The sequence below is a fragment of the Triturus cristatus genome, chromosome 11, assembly GCF_964204655.1.
Source record: "Triturus cristatus chromosome 11, aTriCri1.1, whole genome shotgun sequence".
NCBI classification, from domain to species: Eukaryota; Metazoa; Chordata; class Amphibia; order Caudata; family Salamandridae; genus Triturus; species Triturus cristatus.
In genome coordinates, this window is record NC_140594.1 from 495,801,045 (window position 1) to 495,821,804 (window position 20,760).

The 20,760-nt window shown below is 46.7% G+C and overlaps 1 protein-coding gene across 1 annotated transcript in view; it reads right to left on the bottom strand.

Moving 5' to 3' along the window:
- The window catches only part of LOC146784472 (guanylate-binding protein 1-like), an 888,553-nt gene that overhangs the window by 471,924 nt on the left and 395,869 nt on the right, over window positions 1-20,760 (bottom strand). The window contains exon 6 of the mRNA XM_085633259.1: window positions 10,588-10,793. Coding sequence (XP_085489385.1) covers window positions 10,588-10,793 — 206 coding nt within the window. The remainder of the gene's footprint in view (window positions 1-10,587; window positions 10,794-20,760) is intronic.

Consider the following 20,760-nt stretch of genomic DNA (forward strand, 5'->3'; position numbering starts at 1 on the left):
GGCCCCCCGGTCGGCGAGAGCTGCTAACCTGACCCACTCCGGCCCACCGCATCAGTGCACCACACACCGACTGCCTCCTGGCCCTCCACGGACCTGAGCTGCTGAACGGCCAGAGTCGGCATTTGCAACACTCGCCCTGCTGCTGTTTGTGACCTCCCGGGACCCGGGGACTCCCCCGTTCTTTTACTGAGACCACTTCGGAATTTGCAGTCCTAAGGCACTTCTGCGGGCATAGCTGGCTGACACGGACCGGACCTGCTGTACCGAACGCAGAGAGGTCTCCGCAGTCCTCCCTAGCATGGTAGGGAAGCATTCTTCCATTTGGCCAACGTCAAGACGATGCCCCGGGAATCCTGGTGAGTGTGGAGAGTGGCAGAGCATGGCAGTGGAGAGATGTTTTGAATCGGAGCTCTGGCTGGTGTCATCTGAGAATCCACTGTGACGGGGGACTTTGGCTGCGTCGATTGAGCAGCAGGGGCAGTGAGAGGGGTTCCTGCCACCCGTTCCTTTTCTCCCTCTTTCCCCCCCCCCCAATCCCCCTACTGGGAGGCCTGAGAGCTGATGATCTGCACCTCGGACATATCCCATAGGGGAGCGCCTGCGCCACAGCACCAGTACGCATTTCATCTCTCTGAGTGGACAAGACCCCGCTTCTTTGGAGCAGTGATGGGGAGGGATCGCGTCCCTAAGATGCCCGCTACGCAAACCCAAATCAAGATTGATAAGTACGCTACAGCTGAACGTAATCCAGCCGACAGAACACCGGGGAGCTCCTCCCTCCCGGGACCGATATCTCAACTATCCTACAAGGCATCAGCAACTCTCAGGCCTCGGTTGATAGCAGGATTGGCGAAGTCCAGGTGGATGTGGCCCTCTTACGCCAGGATCTGCATAACGCTACAGTGCGGATCTCTGAGACAGAGTCCTGCATATCCACGGTTGAGGATGAGCTTGGTCAGCTGAAGACCCAGGTGACCCACTTGCAAACTCGCACCTTTGAGCTGGAGACGTGGCTGAGGTCCTGGATGCTCAAAGACAAGCTCTCTGCTTAGTTCGGGATTGAGCGTGCCCACCGCTCCTTGGCCCCTAAGCCACCTCCCGGTGCCCCACACCATCCCATAATTGCAAGGACCCTCAACTTCCGACATAGAGACGCCATCATCAATGCGGCCCGGTCCCAGAGACCCCTGATATATCAGAACAATACTATCATGCTCTTCCCTGACTACACGAGGGAGGTGCAGGCCTAGCACCGTTCCTATTCTGAAGTCAAACAAAAGCTCCGTAACTTGATGTTGAGATATGGCCTCCCCTTCCCGCCTGTGGGTGGTTCTTCCAGGGCAAGATTATCTTTTTTGATACTCCACTGGCTGCCTGGACGACTGAGGAGCGACCCCTACGGATCCAGCCCGCCCCCTCAACCGTCCTACCTGGATCTCCGGCACCAAGCTTGCCTCCTCCCAGACAGTGGCGCAGGCACATGCAGTCCCGCATGGGAGTCGACGAGGGGCAGTGTCAGCATCACCAGGGTGCCCCCGGCCCTCCGGGACCACAGTCGATCCGAATCCGCCAAGCATAACATTGTGGCGGCCTGGGCTCAGACCAACACCCTACCCTGAGAAAATGGCGCCGAGGAGTGGATTGGTGAGCAGCCCAGGAGGAACCTCTCTGAAGCTTGTGGCTGCCCAGCGAAATTTCACAAGGTTTGGGGTAAATGGCTGAACCTACTGTTTTAAACTCCTTGCTATGGCTCTTCCATGTAATAAGGTATTGATTTCTCGCTTACTTAGTCCTACCGTGACTGTAGTTTTTACTGCTTGTTGGAGGCTGTTTCATGCTTTATTTTGTAAGAGGTGTGCTGAAGATTTGTTTGCTTGTTTTTCAAAAATGATAATAAAAATTGATTTATCCAATGTCATCAGTTGCTCAGTGTCTATTCCAACATTAGTTCCACCCTACTATTTAGTTTTGTTCAAATGAAACACTTTTGTGCCGGATACAAAATAGGAGAAAAGGCGTGTTTCGATAGCATTAGCAAAGCTTTTTTCACATCAAAGTTAACGGGTATAGGCAAGTGGTATAGAATATATATCCAAAAATGAATGGGGGTGTAAACAGATTTTCTGAATAAAATTACAATTGTAACTGGCTGCAAAATCGATAGCTCACAATGGAGGATCCAGACCAGCTGAGCTCTAAAGCAATACGTGCCACCAACTACATAATAATGGCTTTCTTCAGGAGATGGATGCTCTATAACACTCTGGGGGATATTCACAAGAACGGGCGATAATTATCGCCAACCTAGGTTAACGCATTTTTACATAAGCCGTCTATCGCGGAAAACTAAGGCTGTGTTAACGGCGTATTCTCAACATGCCGGCAACAGGCGATAGTTTCCCGATAACGCGTCAAAGGTCCATGTTAAAACTACCGGGACGCCGATAAAAAAGGAAACCGAACGTGAAAAAAGTGTCGAAGGCCCAACAGCGATAAAAATATCTGCAATAAGCAGCGCCAGGCTTGCAATTCCCAAGTCAGGTGGGAAAAATCACCATAAAAGCTGCAAAAAAAGTAAAAACAAAACCCAAACAACTGAGAAGCACCATGGAGGAAGCTGGAGCAACTACAGAGGCCAACCAAAACCCCACAACCCCCCTTCCCCCCCTTCCCCGGAGGACCAGCCAGGGTCCTTGGGGAAGGAGAAGGGCAAGGAGGAGAAGAAGAGGAACCTGCGATTCAGTCCGCAGGAAAACAAGATCCTAATTACGGAGGTGATAGAACACCATCAACAATTGTTCATCACCTTCACTGTGTCATAGGCAACTAAAAATGCAATATAGCAGTCCATCTTAGCCAAGGTGAATGCAGTCGGAGTGAAGAGAAGGGAAGTGGATGACTGCAAGAAGCGCTGGAATTATGTGAAGCGCAAAACCAAGCTGAATCTCGCTAACAACCGGAACGCAGCAATGCAGACTGGGGGTGGGAGTCCAGCGCCACAGCAGGCGCTGGATGAGATGGAGGAAATGGTGTCCACAGTCATCAGTGGAGAGACGATGGCAGGAGTTGGGGGACCGAACACAGCTCAACATGACATGACCCAACAGCAACAGGGTGAGTAACGACCAGGGACGGGGGGGGACGGGGGAAGATGGGCACAATGGCACATATGCACAATTAATAATAGCACAGTGCACACCCACAATGACTCTGGATCATGTCCCTGATCTCCTTGGCATACCACAGCACACATAGAAGCAGCAATCAGGGCCCCGTCGACAATGTGCCCAGAGGGGGACCTCCCCACACATCACTAATCTCACAACAAACCCATGCACATGTGCTGAACCCAGCAAAGCTGCGGGTCCATGAGCCACACTTACAATGCAAGTGACACTGCACAACGATTAACATGGCTGCAGTCCGATTATCATCACGTGGTGCACGCCACAACACTGAGGTGGCTGAATGTGGACCACATACGTAAAGGAGCAGGTCACACTCTGACACATCCACGTGCACAAACAACCCCTGATGTCAACAAGACCTCTACAGACAAACCATGCCCAAGAGTCCCAAATCCCACAAAGAGCCCAATTTACCAAACTCTGCAACATCTCAGCATTGTACCAGCACAGAAGTGAAAGGCACACCACCTGAAAGTGATAAGGGCCAGCAAAATCAGAGCTGCAGGGGCGACTCTCCCACAATGCAGCACACACATAAGAATCAGAGCACAACAACATTGACAACAATGTGGTACAAACTGAAACACTTTCACAACTGAACAGAGGATACAACTGCTGCTGCTTGTGTAAAGAAACTGGCCAGTCACATTTGGCATAGCAGGAAACTGTGAAATGATAATGTACAAGTACAACCTCACATCCCTGATGGTGTCCACTGTCCCGCATCAAATAGGCATTTCCTCCCAAACAGTCACAATGTACATTGTCATGCAGTCTGTTTGTAAATGTGTCCAATGCGAGTACATACATGGAACACACTGTTAAACTGCATCTCCCCTTTACATTGCAGAGGGAGAATCAACACCTCCTGCAGACCAGACTGTACATCTCTTCACTGATAATGAAAAGGACCTCCACACTATTGATAACAATGCCCTCCAACAGCTCATGGACACACTCAGCACCCCATCCCCAGGAGCAAGGCAGCCCAGCTGCATCGAAGAGACCCCGCCCCCTGCACAGACCACATAGCAGGAAGCACCCACCACCAATGCTGTCTCCCAGGACCCCCACAACCAACACATGGCATTCCAACATTGTGTGTTAGAGTGCCAGAAGGAGATGGCTGATCAGGTGCGGGTGGGGTTTGATATCATGGCAGACAAACGAGATGCCATACGTGGGTGTCTAATTCCCATCAGGGACCACTTACAGTCCTTAAAGGACACCCACAGTCTGCTCCATGCTCTCCAACAAGCCGTGGCTGACATCGCTGGAGTCATGACTCTGAGACATGAACAACTGTCTAGTCAGAGTGGCGGCAGCAATGTCAGCTGAGAGTTGGGACACATGCTGAGGATCATGGAGAACATGGAACGGATGCAGGCAGGAAGAATGGCTGCACACCAGCAAGATGTAGCTGGGATCTTCCATGCCTTCCAGATCCTCATTGCTGCCACAAGGTCTAGCGCAGATGAATGCTGCTGCTACTACTCCATCCACATCTCCGCCCCCTGATGTGTCAGTGCCTCACAGTGTGGCAGACAATCCACCTCCGGCCCCTGATGTGTCACTGCCACACAGTGCTGCAGACATAACACCACCACCCACATGTGAGGCACATCACACATCTAAGGACTGTGATGTGGATTATTCTGCCTTTGTAGTAAGAAGGAAGCGGTAGCATCCATCTCTGCCATATGGCCTGTTTCAGCTTGGTTCTGCCCTCTGCATCATGCCTTGGAATAACACCTACCACTGTCCCCCGAAACACTCTGTGACACTCACCTCGACCCTCGCCAAGGACTGCCATATTTTGTTTGCTTACCAATGCCACCGCAATCAGACTGCGGACTGAAATTTCATGAACTTGTCAATCCCTAAAGGACTCTGGCTGGCCCTCCATGGGGCAACAATGTAAAGTAGGGTTTGCATGGCCATGTACAGGTCCAGCTTCAACACTCCACCGAATGTGATAATATTCTAATTCACACGGATGTGTCATGTCTATAATCAATCGAGTATGAAAGTATGGATGAATGTAAGGGCAGTGATTCCATAAAAAGGTACTCCCTGGGAACTGATATCAATGCGCATGTTTGACCGTGACCCAAATAGGCAGTGAGATGACTGGGAATGTGTGAACTAGCTGTGGCCTCATTGCTCCTAAACAACAATCTAGCAATTTTCCAACTTAGCCCCATGTCAATGTAGGAAAAAGGGCTGTGTGTAAAAAAGTCAAAGTCAAATTTATGTGGATGCCACAGCTCGGAGCAGTGATTTGTTTGAGTGTGCAGCGGTTGGACTCCTGGGATGGTCTGTGTGTAAGTGTGAAGGTCATTCCATGCAAGTGAACTGCAAGCAAGAACTTATGTGTGTGGGGTGTGTATACATTGGTCTTTGGTTATCGCTGTGTCTAGTGTGGGAGTCGTCATCAGCTGCTTTGGTATCTCTCAGGGGGTGCCGGGCGCATGCAATTCCAAGGTCAGAGGTGCAGATGTGCTACCACCTTCTAGTTCACACAAAGGAGCTTTCATCTCTAATGTTAGTTTGTAATCTGCTTGCATTCTGGAAATGTCATGTGGATTTGTTTTGGGGGGATGTCACTGCTTCCCCTTCCAGCACGGTTGAACCCTTCCCAGCCATGTACGTGCCCTCATGGTCAATTTTGCATGCTCTGATATAGCAGTGGTGTTTTGCTGCAGTCTGACAGTGATGGGTACAGGTAGCTGTGAGGAGGCACGTGACTTCTCACCTTGCATCTATTAGCTGACACTGTTCACTACTATTGATGGATGACGTACGTGCACACATGTGATCTGTACATGGCACATATGTCCAGGGGACACCTTGGTGTGTTCCACATAAGGCATTCCTGCTGGCTTTTTGGCTGGTGTGCATCTCCCATGTTGCTGAGGTGTTCACTGTGCCCCTTACGTCCATGTTGCTCATCTTGTGGGACTTGAGTCACAGGGTGCATCTCTGCATCAGGGTGGTTCAAATTTGACCCCAATTGACAGCCGCAATTTCATATCTGACCCCAAATGACACCCGCAATTTCATATCTGACGCCAAATGACACCCGAAATGTCATATTTGACCCCAAATGACACCCTGTTGTCTTTTTTGAACACCAATGACAGCCTTCATGTCATGTTGTTGTACACATGTGATACGCTGATGAGTGGGATTACGTACTACATTTGACACCCTGAAATGGAATTTTGAATAAGCAACACCCTAAACAGTCTCTCTGTACAGAGGTGACATACCCACCATCTATTTGCTATTTGTGAGATTGTTAGCACTTAATGTTGCACTTACACTTGTCAGAGTGATGTGCAAATGCAGAGGGTTGTATGACGTTACAACGCATTCCGTTGCAATGCATGCCTTTACCACGCATGCGTTACAACGCGAATGCCATCACCACGCATAACCTTTACCACGAAAATGCCTTTAGCACTCATACTTTTACAACGATTTTCGTTGTTAAACTATGCATGTTAATGGCATTTTCATGTTAAAGGATATCTCCGATCCCTACAAATTAACCCTAAAATGTACCTTTACCCCTGCGCGACACCACCCCCTCATTCCCCCTTACCTCTCCACTCCAAGCACTTCCGATTTGCGTTTCACATCGTTAAGAGGAAGCGGAAGTGTCTTTCCGTTTCCTCTAACGACGCCGATTGCCTCCACATCTTTTTCTTCTTTTACTGAATACATCGGAAACAGGTGTGGGTTTTTTTCTCTTTTTTTGGGGGGGGGCACCCTTTGTTAAACCCACGCTTTTTTTGGGAGGGGGGGAGACCTCCGCAAGGCCCCTTTTTTTTTTTTTTTACCTTTAGCACACATGCCTTTACTACGTATTCCGTAGTAAAGGTATGCGTGGTAAAGGCTATTCGTGGTAACCACGCATGCGTTGTAATGCATGCGTGCTTATGGTTATGCGTGGAAACAGTCGCGTTGTGGTGGCCGTTTCCCAATGCAGAGGACTGACATGCACACAGGGAATGTGTGTTGCAATGAATTTATTTGCACATGCTGTTCATGTGGTCATTTTGTACTGTTCCATGATTGCTAAGGACAGTCACAATGTGACGTGCTCGTGTGAAGAAATTGTTAATGATTGTGTTCCTTTGGGCTATTCCTGCTGCAGTGGGGTGTGGTCCACCTGCCTCATCTTCCTCATCATCGTCCAGTGCATCTGGCACTTGATCCATGGGGCATTGGTGCGTACACATATATAGTGCTGTACACAACATGCAATGATCATCTTGCACACTATTTCTGGGCTGTACAGGAGTCTTCCACCTGTGATATCCAGGCACCTGAAATGTGACTTTAACATGTCAAATGTGCGCTGGGGACTTGTTGCATGGAAGCCAGTGATCAGCTGAGGAGGCTGCCAAGCTCGCGGGCCTCGGGCTTGAAGATTGCACCGGCACGTGGTGGGCCCTCTTGGGAACACGCCGGTAGCGGCAGGTGAGCAGTGAGGCCTGCGTGTGTAGGGGCGGGCAATCACCGCTGGGCGCCGGACGGGTCTGCAGAATAGCGGACTAGGATGCAGCAGGCGCACAGGATCGCGCAGGCATCACCGGTCACAGCACCGGCCTCGTGGCAGTGTGAGGGGTGCTGCCCTGGCAGACACGCTTCTGCAGGCGATGATGAGATATGCACCTGGTGGCATGTGACATAGCCACCTCGTCGCCGGTGTAAATTTGTCCGTTGAAGGTGGTCGGCCAGATGTGTGTAGGCCTATGGTCAGGATATGGCAGACACAGAGACCCACACAGTAGTTACTATGGTGGCCATCCCGGAAATGAACCATGCCCAGAGCCCCGGGCTATTTAATCACACTCCTATGCTGGACTGGCGTATGCCGGGCCAGCCCACTACACTTACGCATACAGGGGGGGTGACATAGCTACATGTCCACGGTCTTCCCCACTGCCTGAGGTAACATGGTTGGGTCCACTGTCCACAACACTACAAACACCAGCAGTATATGTCCACATGGACTTGTCTGTGCTCTGCATACTCAAGACTGTCCAGCACATCACCGCCACACTTGGCATTGTGTACATTCTTATTCATGGGCCACTTGCCTCCTTCGCACATTCTTGGTTCCCACCTCTCCCCACTTTCTGCAATTGTGTGGCAGACGGGCTATGCCTTTGTGGATGGTTTGTATACATGTCTGACCCCTGTTACCAGTTACTTGTGTTGTTGTGTCTGATAGGTGGGCATGTTGTTTGGCATGTTGTATGTGATTTTGTTACGTGTGCATTCCCACAGTTGTGAGTTGTATGAATGTGGAGTTGAAGTGTGTGGTGTGTTCTGTTGGTACTTACCAACAAGCTGTGCATTTCCATAGGTGCCATCCTGAAAGTACTGGTTGATGATGGACTGTTGGAAGATGTAGGAATCATGCACACTGCCTGGGAAGTTGGTGATGACATTGGTGAACAGTCCCGGTGGTCCACTATTGCCTGCACATTGATGGAATGCGTGTGCTTTCTGTTGAGGTAATTGTGTGCAGTGTCGGCAGGGGGCACAAGTAGGACATGTGTGCAGTCAATTGCCCCCAACATGTGCAGGAAGCCAGCTATGAGGTAGAAGCCTTGCTTGGTCTCCAGCTGTTCCTGCACAGTGTGGGGGAAGAGAAGGTGCTGGGGCATCAAGCTTATGATGGCATCCAAGACAGGTGTGAGGAACTTTGATAGGGCTGGCTGTGAGACTCCTTTGACTCTGGCAGTTGTTGGTTGGAAGGTACCAGAGGCCAACAAGTGCAGCACAGCCAGCAGCTTTGTCTGTGGAGGGATGTTGGTTGTCCGCTGTGTTGGTACCATCAGCCTGTGGGCAACGTGGGCAATGTGGGTCAGGATGCGGAGGATGGTTGTCCTTTTGAGCCTGTAGTGGGCAATTACATCCTCTGGCGTTAAGTCTCTGAGGCTGGTGCATTTTCGGAAGGTCTGCTGTCTTGTTCTGCGCTGCCTCAGTGGTACTCTGGGGGGGTGGTCCTGGGGGTGGGGGTGGTCCTGGGGGTGGTGGCGGTGGGTGTTGTGGCCCTCTTGTGGGTCTCCAAGCGCATGATTAGTAGCTCCATGGCATCTGTTGGTTTTCAGATGTGGCTCTGGGCTGGGCTCCCTTTATACTGCAGGTTTTCGTCCTACTTAAGACCAGAAAAAAGCAGGTCTGAAGTCCCTGCTACTAACGTACCTTATTGCCTGTTTTTGGACTGCATCACCGATCTGGCTGGTCGTTGAGAATATCATGAAGTGGTGTTAACGTGAGTTTTTGCACGGGAACGCCTACTCTGCATATGATTAGCTTTAGTTGTCGCTGTCAGCCTTGGCAATGTTTTCTAGCGGCAGCTATCGCAGGTAAACTGACGATGTCGGCTGTTAGCGCAGGCTTGTGAATAGGGCTATAAATCTATCGCCACTTTGTGGCGGAAAAGTGCCTCTAAATCGGTGATGAGTTCTTGAGAATATGCCCCCTTTGTTGTTAATTCATGCGATGCTTTCACTGGCATTATCTGCCTGCTTCAGGTGTAAATACGAGAACGGGGAATGGCTGCATATGGTGCTGACTTGCCCACGTCTGGCTACATTTTAGGAGGAGATCTTTTGAGTGCAAAATTACAGGTAAAGTAACCCTGGATGCCCATGGAGTCCTTCATGGTATTATGTTCCCACAGCTTCAATTATTTTTTATTTCCACTCTTGTGGCCAGAACGCTGATATAGGCGAAGTGGAAATCTGACATCCGTACATTGGATCAATGGACTGCAAAAATGCAGAGGGTTAAATCATGTGAAAATATCTATGCACAGAGAGTTGGGTCAATATGGACATTTTCGAGACTATGGAAAGGTTGGGATAATTGAAAAAAGACTTTTTTTCTTATGTTACTCGGCCTTTTAAATATGTTAGTGAAGGGATTTTCATTTTTTCCTTTCTTTCGATACAGTATATAAAAGGTTTATGTAATAGGTGCTTAGCATGTGATTTTTCTATTCTATGTATGAATTTCTGGCATGTATGATTTAATTGTTTGCTATAAATGAAAGTGTTTGTATCTTTTTTTTGTGGTACATCTATAAAAGAAAAAGTAAAAAAATCCAGTTGTGTGCTGTGATTCAAACATGGGGAATGATCTAGAGATTGTTTAGCTCTCATCAAGTGCATCCTTTTTGTTACCCACAACAACAAAATACTTACATCAATAGAAACCAAACTATTGTTTGTAAAGAATGTCGGTCGCCTCGAGGGAAGGCTTACATTGCTAAACCCCAATTACAAACAATGACCACCTACTGTGCCTGTGAGGGAAGAAGAAATTCAGAGGTTCCGGTACAATTCATGAAGGATTTTAACATAGTTGCACATACCTTTGAGCAGTTTCAAGGCGTTCTCCAGGTATTCATCTGCTGTGATTGGTTTTCCATTTAGTTCAAGTTGCAGAGTGAAGTCTCGCACCGTCCAGATGAAAGTGGGAAAGAAACTCATGAAGTCTGCGGTGTCCGACGCTTTTGTCTTACTGTCTTTGTGCCCAGGGGTCTTCACCTTGATATGGTTTGACAGCTCTGTCACGTAACTGGATTCCAATTAAGGTAAAAAAGGACTTCAACAGAAAGATTCTCGGTGTATCTCAGAAAATACTACGGACAAGTGTAACTTTAAAAAACCTTTTCTTATGAAATATTCCATCTTGTGTCCGATTCTTTTATTAGGAAATGTAAGACTACAGGTTAATGATCTAAGGACTTTCGAGGAGGACAACACTTGGGAAGACAGATATGGATGTCGGACAGGGAGGATTGTGTCTAATGTTCAGCCAAAAATGAAGTTCAGGCATGGCTTGTGTTTCTCTCAAGTACATTTGCTAATTTACTTTCGAAATTGTCCTTTAAAAAGGAACAAATGAAAATCCATGAAATGTAAATGCTTTCTTATGAGAAAGTGAGCAGTAATATATAAAGGTATTGAGAACAAATTTGCAGTTACCATTTGGAAATGTTTAATGTGCTCAAAATGTTTTAAGTTCATAAATGTGTTGTGAGAAAACAATAAACAAGATCAAATATGAGTGTATGTCAACAATTCTAGAAATATATCCACGTAAATTCCTTTGGAAATGATATGCTTGCACATAATGGTTAGCATTTCATACATGCATGAGAAAATGAACACAGTGCAGGTCTTTGTTTAAATTTCCATGCAGGAGATCAAGGATGAAAGTGTTGTGTGTTCGTTATATTGCAATTTTCAAGATCCTTGTATTTATGCTGATGGGCAGCAGTCGGTTGTGTGTAATTTCTCCATGGTCAGCTATGTACATCTGTGGGGCATTCCAATGTTAGACAAAGTTCCCTGACATTGTGCTATGTCCTTGTTCTGGCGCCCAGCCTCGTGGATAATATTCAGAACGTGCCTTTCATTTTGAATCCGTTGTTGACAGGCATAATGGTTTACCTCCCAAATTGTACATTTTCCAGAGGCCCTGACTTTGTGGCATATCCCCACTACTGATGTACAGCTTATTTAAAAAAATCTAAATTTGTTTTGCATTGCAGATCGTGCTAGTTTTGTGACTGCCCATTTGCTTTTTCTGCCAAACACTGCATTTTCTAGAATTCCACAGTCACTGCTTTGTTTCCAGCCTTGCAGGCCACCAATGCATGAAGAAATCACCACATTTGTGGCTGGCAGGTGCTGGCCATATCACACCTCAGGCATGCATTCATTGATGAGCTATTTGAAAGCATTCCTGTACTTCAGCCTACTGTCTTTCATTGATCCATAGTTTGTTGGCTGACCCTATGTTTCGATTGATTCTCAATTAGAGTGCTATAGCAATGCTTTGTTTCCTCAATGTGCGCTATTTAACAGTTTAACCTTGTTTCTTTGCTAGCACTGTTTTACTGCGCCTTGTTTCGAGGGCTAGCACTGTTGAGCAGTGTTTCAGTTTTCTAAGCTAACCCTATTTAGCGCATTTTCAGTTCTTGAGCTTTCACTGCTTTTAGACATTACCTTTTGGTAGTCCTTGGCTTCCTTTTCCTGCCTCCTTAGTTCCCAGCACGCAGCCTTCCTATCCCAGTGGAGTTTATGAATTCTATCCCCGATATCCACTTATCTGCATATATGCCTTGCACGTGTGGATGTTAGTTATTCTGATTGTGGGATTGCCTCTTGATATCCTGTTCTATGTGAGCAACTGACTTCTTTGCTATCTTGTATGAAGCTTCCTCATTGGGTCCCTCCTCTCGTCTGACTTCCTGTTTGATCTTGGGCAGCTCTTTTACAAATATTCTTTTCCATTTCTCTCCTTTATCAAAGATCCTTGACAGAAACTTTACACTGCAGCATATTTAATTACTCTCCATTATTACAAGGAGAAACTTAGGGGTCCATTAGGATCGCGGGTGGACTACTGTCCGTCCGCCACCAAAGGGGTGCTGGGACCAGCCGCCAGTGGTGCGGCTGTCATGCACCGCCAATTAGAATGCGACCGCCACCATATTGCAGGCCTTTTCCGCCTAGTAGGCAATTTTGACGATTGCCTACCGGCGGAAAAGCGGCGGACGGTCTTTCCGTCCGCCGTGGTACCCCCCCGCCATGCTAATGTGGCGGGGGGCAAAAGGCCGTCCGGCGGGGTGTTTTGGCAGGAGGATGGCCACGGCCAGTCGGGAGGTGCGATCCGCCCACGACGCTAATGGGCCCCTAAGTTATTGTTATCCAAATAAGAAGAGTTTAGGAAAATGTGCGTGAAATTTACAAGTGTGCAGTACACTAGCACACGAATAGCCATCCTTTAACACAGAATAGGACACTTAGCTGCTGTAAAAAATTAAGAAATCAACAGAGCATGTCAACTCAATGAAAATAATTAAATAATTCAAATGAGCCTTTTAAAAACACAAACTAGGAAAAATATTTACAAATAAAGAATAGCAGCTTGGAAATCGTGTAAAAATATTGTTTACCATAATATAATGCTTCTATAATTATAATAGTAACTAACAAAATTTCCCAAAAAGAATATAGTCGACACTAATATCGTCCAAAAATATGGAGCTGCAAGTAGGCAGTAATAGTTTGGACCTAGTTTCTATCGGAAAAGCGTTTATTAACTTGCCTATATCTTTAGAGCCGGTTGACAAATCTTCACAAAAGTTTCCGAAAAAAGTGTCATAGAAAGTCTTGCTGTGCATGGGAAATTTCGGGGTTATCTGTTAAGCGGGAGCCGAGAAAAAGGGGGCTAATAAAAGTGTGTTTTCCCATTTTAATTCCCATAGGAAGCATAGTCGAACCTACATCCTGAACCGCTGGATGGAATTACCCCAAATTTGGCAGATAGTTAGATGTTGTTACACAGATTGATATTTGTTATTTGGTACAAATCTGTTCAGTAGTTTTTGAGAAATTTAAGAAGAAAAGTTAATGATATCTCTGGCTGTGGATATTTCGCGATGATCCGCTATTAAATCGCAAATGTACGCCCCAATAGTGATGCTATGATTGGCTGGCCCCAACTTGCACAGAAAACGTAACAAGACGTTGCACAGACGTAACAACTGGACAAAAAAGATGAAGAAGTTCAAACACAATCTAACTCTGACCCAAATAAAAGCCATGTGCGATCTAGCCGCAGACACCAGCATTGTGGTGAGACCCGCCTATAAAGTCTGCAATATTGTTATTTTACCTCAAGAAATGTATATCAATGAAGCCAACTGCCAATTGAATGACAGTAACACATACAGGAGCTCCGATCGCACTGAATACAACAAGAGTGTCACTTGCATTGGAGAGAAACTCACGGAGTGGAAGGATAGGGGATGGATAGAGTGGGAGGAATTCTGCTTTTTAAGGAGGGACTTTCCCATTCTCCCCATCCTATATCTTTTACCCAAAATACACAAATGTACAGACAATCCCCCAGGTAGAACCATAATTTCATCTAGGGGTAGCGCTCTCGAAAGCATATCACGTTATGTGGATCATTTTTTTAGAGAATTTGTGAGGACATTACCCTCACATGTGAGAGACACTAAGGACTTCCTAGAGAAAATTGACAAGTTATTATGGCAGAAAGATTTTATTCTGATAACAATGGATGTGAATTCTCTCTACACTGTGATTGACCATGACCAAGGGACCGAATCCTATGCGAGATTCCTCAAACCGAGAAATGTCAACTACCTTGGACACACTACCATGATTTTAGAAATGTTTAAGTTTTGCCTTGTCAATAATTTTTTCATGTTTAATGATGAAATATATGTACAAACACACGGGACCGTGATGGGGACATGTTTTGCGCCGAGTTTCGCGAATTTGTTCATGGGTGCTTGGGAGGAAGACATTAAAAACAACACTGAATTTCAAGATGCATTTTCCAAAGTCATAGTTTGGCTAAGATATATAGACGATATTTTTGTCATCTGTCAGGGTAACAAAACAATAGGCCCTTGAGTTCATTGACAAACTCAACCAGAATAATTTTAATATTAAACTTACCAGTAACATCAGCAAGGTCGAGGTAAAATATCTGGACACGAAGGTACAGGTAGTAGACAACGATATACACACAACTCTTCACCGCAAAAGCACAGCTGGTAACACTTTACTACATGCTCTGAGCAGCCATCCGGACAATCGCAAGTGGATAATTCCATACAGAGAGCTGCTCAGAGCCAAAAGGAACTGCAGTACAGAAACGGGTTACCTCAGAGAAGAAGCGATTATGATCCAAAGATTTCTAGATAGAGGTTATCTGGGTTGGGTCCTGAAAAGGGCAGTTGAAAAAATCAAAAAGGTGAAAAGAGCCACTACACTTGGCGACAACATTTCTGACCATAGTGAGATTCGTGAGGAACATCAGAGACGTGTCATACTTACTTTTAATGTCAATTCCAACCAAATTCGCAAGAGCATTATTCAGAACTAGGGCATCCTTAAAGGAGATCCCATTATAGGGGCTACCCTCCTGGATAGACTGAGCATCACTTACAGAAGAGGGCGCAATTTGAAAGATCGGCTCGTACACAACAACTTCAGTACCAAGGATGTCAACAGGGGAGTAGACCTTCAAGGTTTCTTCCCCTGTGGACATTGCAAGGCTTGTGGCAACAGCCGCATGGTTAAGGAGTTTTGGAATACGAGCACCAATAATATGGTTAAGATCAAGCTGTTCCTTACATTCACTAGTACCTTTGTCATTTATGTACAATGTCCTTGCAAACTGAGATATGTGGGAAGCACTACTCATATGGCAAAAAAATGCATTCTGGAACATAAAAGGGCTATAAACAACAAAGACAAGCAGTATCCCATAGCCCGCCATTTTGCAACTCATCACTGTTCAGATTACACGAAGCTCTCCTATTACATCATTGAAGAAATAACCACCAAACCCAGAGGAGGCAATCGCATCCTAAAACTAAGACAAAGGGAATCTAGACATATCATCGGCATATGTACCCGTTTTCCCAATGGGCATAACATGAATGAAGAGATGCCCATCCATCTACAAGATGAATAGCCTGTTCTCTTCCCTATACCTGTCTTTATGGTCTTTATATCATGATCCCAGACTACAGAGTCAAGACATGATACACATGCACACACGATATACATCTGCTGTTCACCCACATTTTACAAACAGATAACCAGAACTATCTGCAGCGGACACATATTTATATACATCATTATATGTAAGGTCTATTGGTCTGTGCATAGTATATTTATACATTTGATGTGTTGCATTCTGAAACCTTCCTTTGGTTGTGTTCTAAAATGGGCTTTTTCCACCTTCTCTCTCTTTTACAGGAGGAAAGGAAGGGACTATGTCTCAGACTTGTGGCAGCGGGTTCCCTACCCTTTTCTTCGAAATTCTTCCATCCACCTCCAGTACGAAGATAAGAACAAAATATATATATCTTTTATATATTATCTGCACTGCAATTTGACCAAGTAGATGAATTGTGCACTTTTCACGGGGGAATTAGGGGCAACAAAATGTATCATCCACAGGAAACCGCATCCCAATACATGGACTCAGTATTCCGTCATTTTGCCTACATCTTGTACCAACTTGTTTCATTTTTTGTTCTGGACTATACAGGACGTTGAGGGGTGGCTTTATGCTGACTCCTCTTTTACATTTTTTAGAGTATAGAGTATCCAGGGACTGACCACCATGTTAGTTAACACCCACTAAGAAGGGCTACACATTCAATGTTACATGCAACATAGTATTCTGACACCTTGCCCTACAAGTCCACACACTCGTGTGGCTTCGCGTTTTTCTAGACGAGCCCTATTCAATGCATTACCCACCAATAAGGGACATACACTCATCATTATGCATATCATGGCATAAAGACACCCTCCATCAGCAGTTAATACACTCCCGCATCCTTGCACTTGTCTGGATCTGTTGCACACTCCTAAAAGGTTCGATACACGTGATGACAGAGTTTGAGGGTATATAGAGATGTACAAACATTCTATATTCCTTTTTCCACACCCTCATGAACTTTCCCCGAATAGCAACATCTATACAGGCCCTGGTACAGTTTTGGAATTACGCAGGACTACTTTTCCCAGGAGACACCATGTGCCGGTTCACCACGGCAACGGATTTCAAGCTTGTGACACTTTCTCTAACACGCATTGCGCTAACATGTTTATGTGCCATTTTCACGTTTATAACCAGGGGCACACACCTTTGTAACAATATACCCGATATGCGTTATAGGCAATAACGAAACGAACATGTTTAGGTAACAAACATTTACAACAGGGCACTTGATGGAAATGTATCTATGTTTTATTTAAATGAATGCGTTCTGATTTGTAACATAAAGTACTTGTAACTTTTACAAATTATGTCTGTTTTGTGCAACTTCAATATATAGTTACATCTGTATAGGACCTTTTCCAAGATGGAGCTTAAACTAATGCGAGTTACCTACAGACAGTCCTCGTTCCATGTTTATTGTTATGGTAACTTAAAATGGATGATCATACTGTACCATGTTGTGTGAACAAGCGCTTTCGGGGGCGAAACACGTCACGGCAGGTTTATGACTACAATAAACCTCTTTTCGTTGGTTTAACTGTGGACTGTGGTGTTTACTTTGGGACCCGAGTGCTCGATTGGAACCTCGTTTTCTTGGGCATTGATTTTACTGGTTTTTTTTCGCCGGCATCGCGCCACCCCTCTAAGGGCGTCGGATCTCCGGAAGGAGATATCAGGAATATATATATATATATTGGGGTGACCAAAAGGCAAGCAGCACTCGAACACGACACACTTTTCCCCAGTAAAAGCATTTATTAGGTATGCTCAGCTTCGCTTCTCAGTCTATTAGCATACGACTGCCACCTGACGCGTTTCGTAGTCCACTTCCTCAGAGGCACCGCAGTCGAAGGAAGCAAGCCGGGCCACATCCTCCTTTTTAATCCAATCGTCCGCTGATATGCAGCTGCTCTGGATGAGACAAAACGCAATGATTAATGGGAGATGTAGTCCATAATTACTTGTCCATAGATGGTTGCTTCCTTAATAATTGCCAAGTTCCTAGCTCTACATTGAGCCCCAAGGAGTGAAGCCATGCTCAATCCATGCGCCGTGCTCCACATTGAGCCCCGTGCTTCGGAACTCGTGGCCCCCTTCACATGGGGTGGTGCTCGCTCAGCGGCTGGTCTGCCGCTTGTTACATCAAGGCTCATTGGGGTGACCAAAAGGCAAGCAGCACTCGAACACGACACTCTTTTCCCCAGTAAAAGCATTTATTAGGTATGCTCAGCTTCGCTTCTCAGTCTATTAGCATACGACTGCCACCTGACGCGTTTCGTAGTCCACTTCCTCAGAGGCACCGCAGTCGAAGGAAGCAAGCCGGGCCACATCCTCCTTTTTAATACAATCGTCCGCTGATATGCAGCTGCTCTGGATGAGACAAAACGCAATGATTAATGGGAGATGTAGTCCGTAATTACTTGTCCATAGATGGTTGCTTCCTTAATAATTGCCAAGTTCATAGCTCTACATTGAGCCCCGAGGAGTGAAGCCGCGCTCAATCCATGCGCCGTGCTCCACATTGAGCCCCGTGCTTCGGAACTCGTGGCCCCCTTCACATGGGGTGGTGCTCGCTCAGCGGCTGGTCTGCCGCTTGTTACATCAAGGCTCATTGGGGTGACCAAAAGGCAAGCAGCACTCGAACACGACACTCTTTTCCCCAGTAAAAGCATTTATTAGGTATGCTCAGCTTCGCTTCTCAGTCTATTAGCATACGACTGCCACCTGACGCGTTTCATAGTCCACTTCCTCAGAGGCAACGCAGTCGAAGGAAGCAAGCCGGGCCACATCCTCCTTTTTAATCCAATCGTCCGCTGATATGCAGCTGCTCTATATGAGACAAAACGCAATGATTAATGGGAGATGTAGTCCGTAATTACTTGTCCATAGATGGTTGCTCGCCTAGCAGCGTGCATGCGTTGCATAGGAAAGACATTTAGCCATCGCTTCAACTTTGCTGTCAAAAACGTGCACGCATTCCATTGCTTTGAATGGGAACGCGTGCATGTTTGGCGATTTTTGCTTTCGGGAGCGAGCTTTGAAACCATCTGTTAGTAATTAGCAGATGGTTCTTGCTCACTCACGTAAGGAAAACAGGAGCAGGCCCCCTCCTCTCTCCCCTTCCCCTGCTGCCAGCTTGAGGTGCGTGGAGCAGACTGAGATCTGCATAAGATCACACTGTTGCTTGTTGTTTGAAGTCAGCACCAGCGAGGCTTCAAGGGAGGGCCCTGTCAAGTATTTGTGGCCGTTATCCATCAGATCTTTGCATGCCAGAGTGCCCGGGCCCTGTTCAGGGTCAGACGTAAATAACATTACATCGCACCAAAAACAGATCTGTCAGGGCTAATGGGGCCGCAGGATTTATAGGGTCTTTAAAAAAAACCTCAGTCCTTGTTTCGTTTCGTGTCCAAAGGCTTCTGGAAAGACGGGGGATGTTGAGGCGCAGGGAGAGCAGACCGAGATCTGCATAAGATCACACTGTTGCTTGTTTAACATGGCCGCCTTGCAGCTGTGCGAGCTGGCCTCTCCCACTCCAGCGGGCTGTTGATTCATGGCTAACAGGATCCGAGGCCTCTTTATGAAGAGATAAAATACGAGGCGTGCTTGAACATCAGAGAGCTATGGGAGGCATGGGCGGCTGCCGCTTCCCCTCTAAAAGCATTCCGGCAAGACACCGCATGAAGCGCGGTGAGGCCGGAGATTTCATTTATGAAGGCAAATCCATTTCAAAGAGCATGTGTAATGGAACGAGATGTCTGCGGGGCTCGCGCGCCTTGTCTCCAAACTCAGCCCTGTCCATTTTGATTAATGCTAATGGGCTTCTGTTACTGTTTCGCATAATGGAACCGCTCTCTACTGGAGCTGTTGTATGGAGGCTCATGGCCTTAAAGCCGTGGAGTGCAGCGCCCTATGCCCCAGTGTTGTATATGAATTAGAAGTGGGCACACTGGTGGTGTAGTCAACACTGTTTGCCTTGTTAGGTCTAGGCTAGCGAAGGCTGCGCTTGCGCAGTCTCGCTCGCGAGAGATAATGACTTGGAGAAGAGGGGCTTGAACCCGCCCCTCTTCTCCCCTGTTCTCCATTGGCTGGCCTCGTAAATGCTGGCCAGCCATTGGAGAAGCGGCTTGTCGCGCAAAACAGGCCCCGTCTTTTTCGGATTGGGGGGCGTGTTTTTTCGTTGCTTTTCGCAGGGCGTGTTTTTCTCTCCTCCAGCCAATGGCAAGAGGAGAGAAAAAGAAACACGCCCCCGAATCCGAAAACGCCACTGCGTTTCTCCGAGGCTTTTCTGCTTCGCCTCGGAGAAAGGCAGTGGTGTTCAGGGCGATTCCCTTTAGGACTGGCAGCTGGGCTCGCTCGCCGCGGCAGCACGTAAGACTTGTTCCTCCTCCGTGAGTGTATTTATGAGACTGGATAGTGTGTGCTCCTTCACAAAGTAAAATGGTTTTTTGAGAGTTATGGTACAGAGGAAAATGAGGGCAGACTTAGCCCCTGATTTTGCTAATGGAGAGACAACGTGTATTACTAAATTATACGGCACGTTATTTGCAACATGAAATTCTTCTAGTTCGTTGAAATGTTCTTTAAATACAGGTAAATGAAACGATGCTTTGTGGACTACGCTTCTACATCTGTAAGGAGGCAGGCTACACCCACAAAACGCCAGTGTTTCGACACCCGTTCCCTCGCTTCTCCAACACGTATCCTACATCACCACCCGTATCCCTTACTCAACTAGACGTATAATTACCTTTATGCTTCTCTTTCTTTTAGAAATACTTTCATTATTTACTGCGCAGAGTTACAACCTGCACGCTCTAGTCGAACCTTACCTGACTTACTTAACTGACACCACGTGACATTTATTTCCCCCAACCAATCATAGCCACGGGCTAATCGTGGCCATAGCTTCACGCATGACGTCCATGTTTTGACGTACGGGTCAGTTTTTACTCCGCCTGCTCTGGGAAGTTTGAGG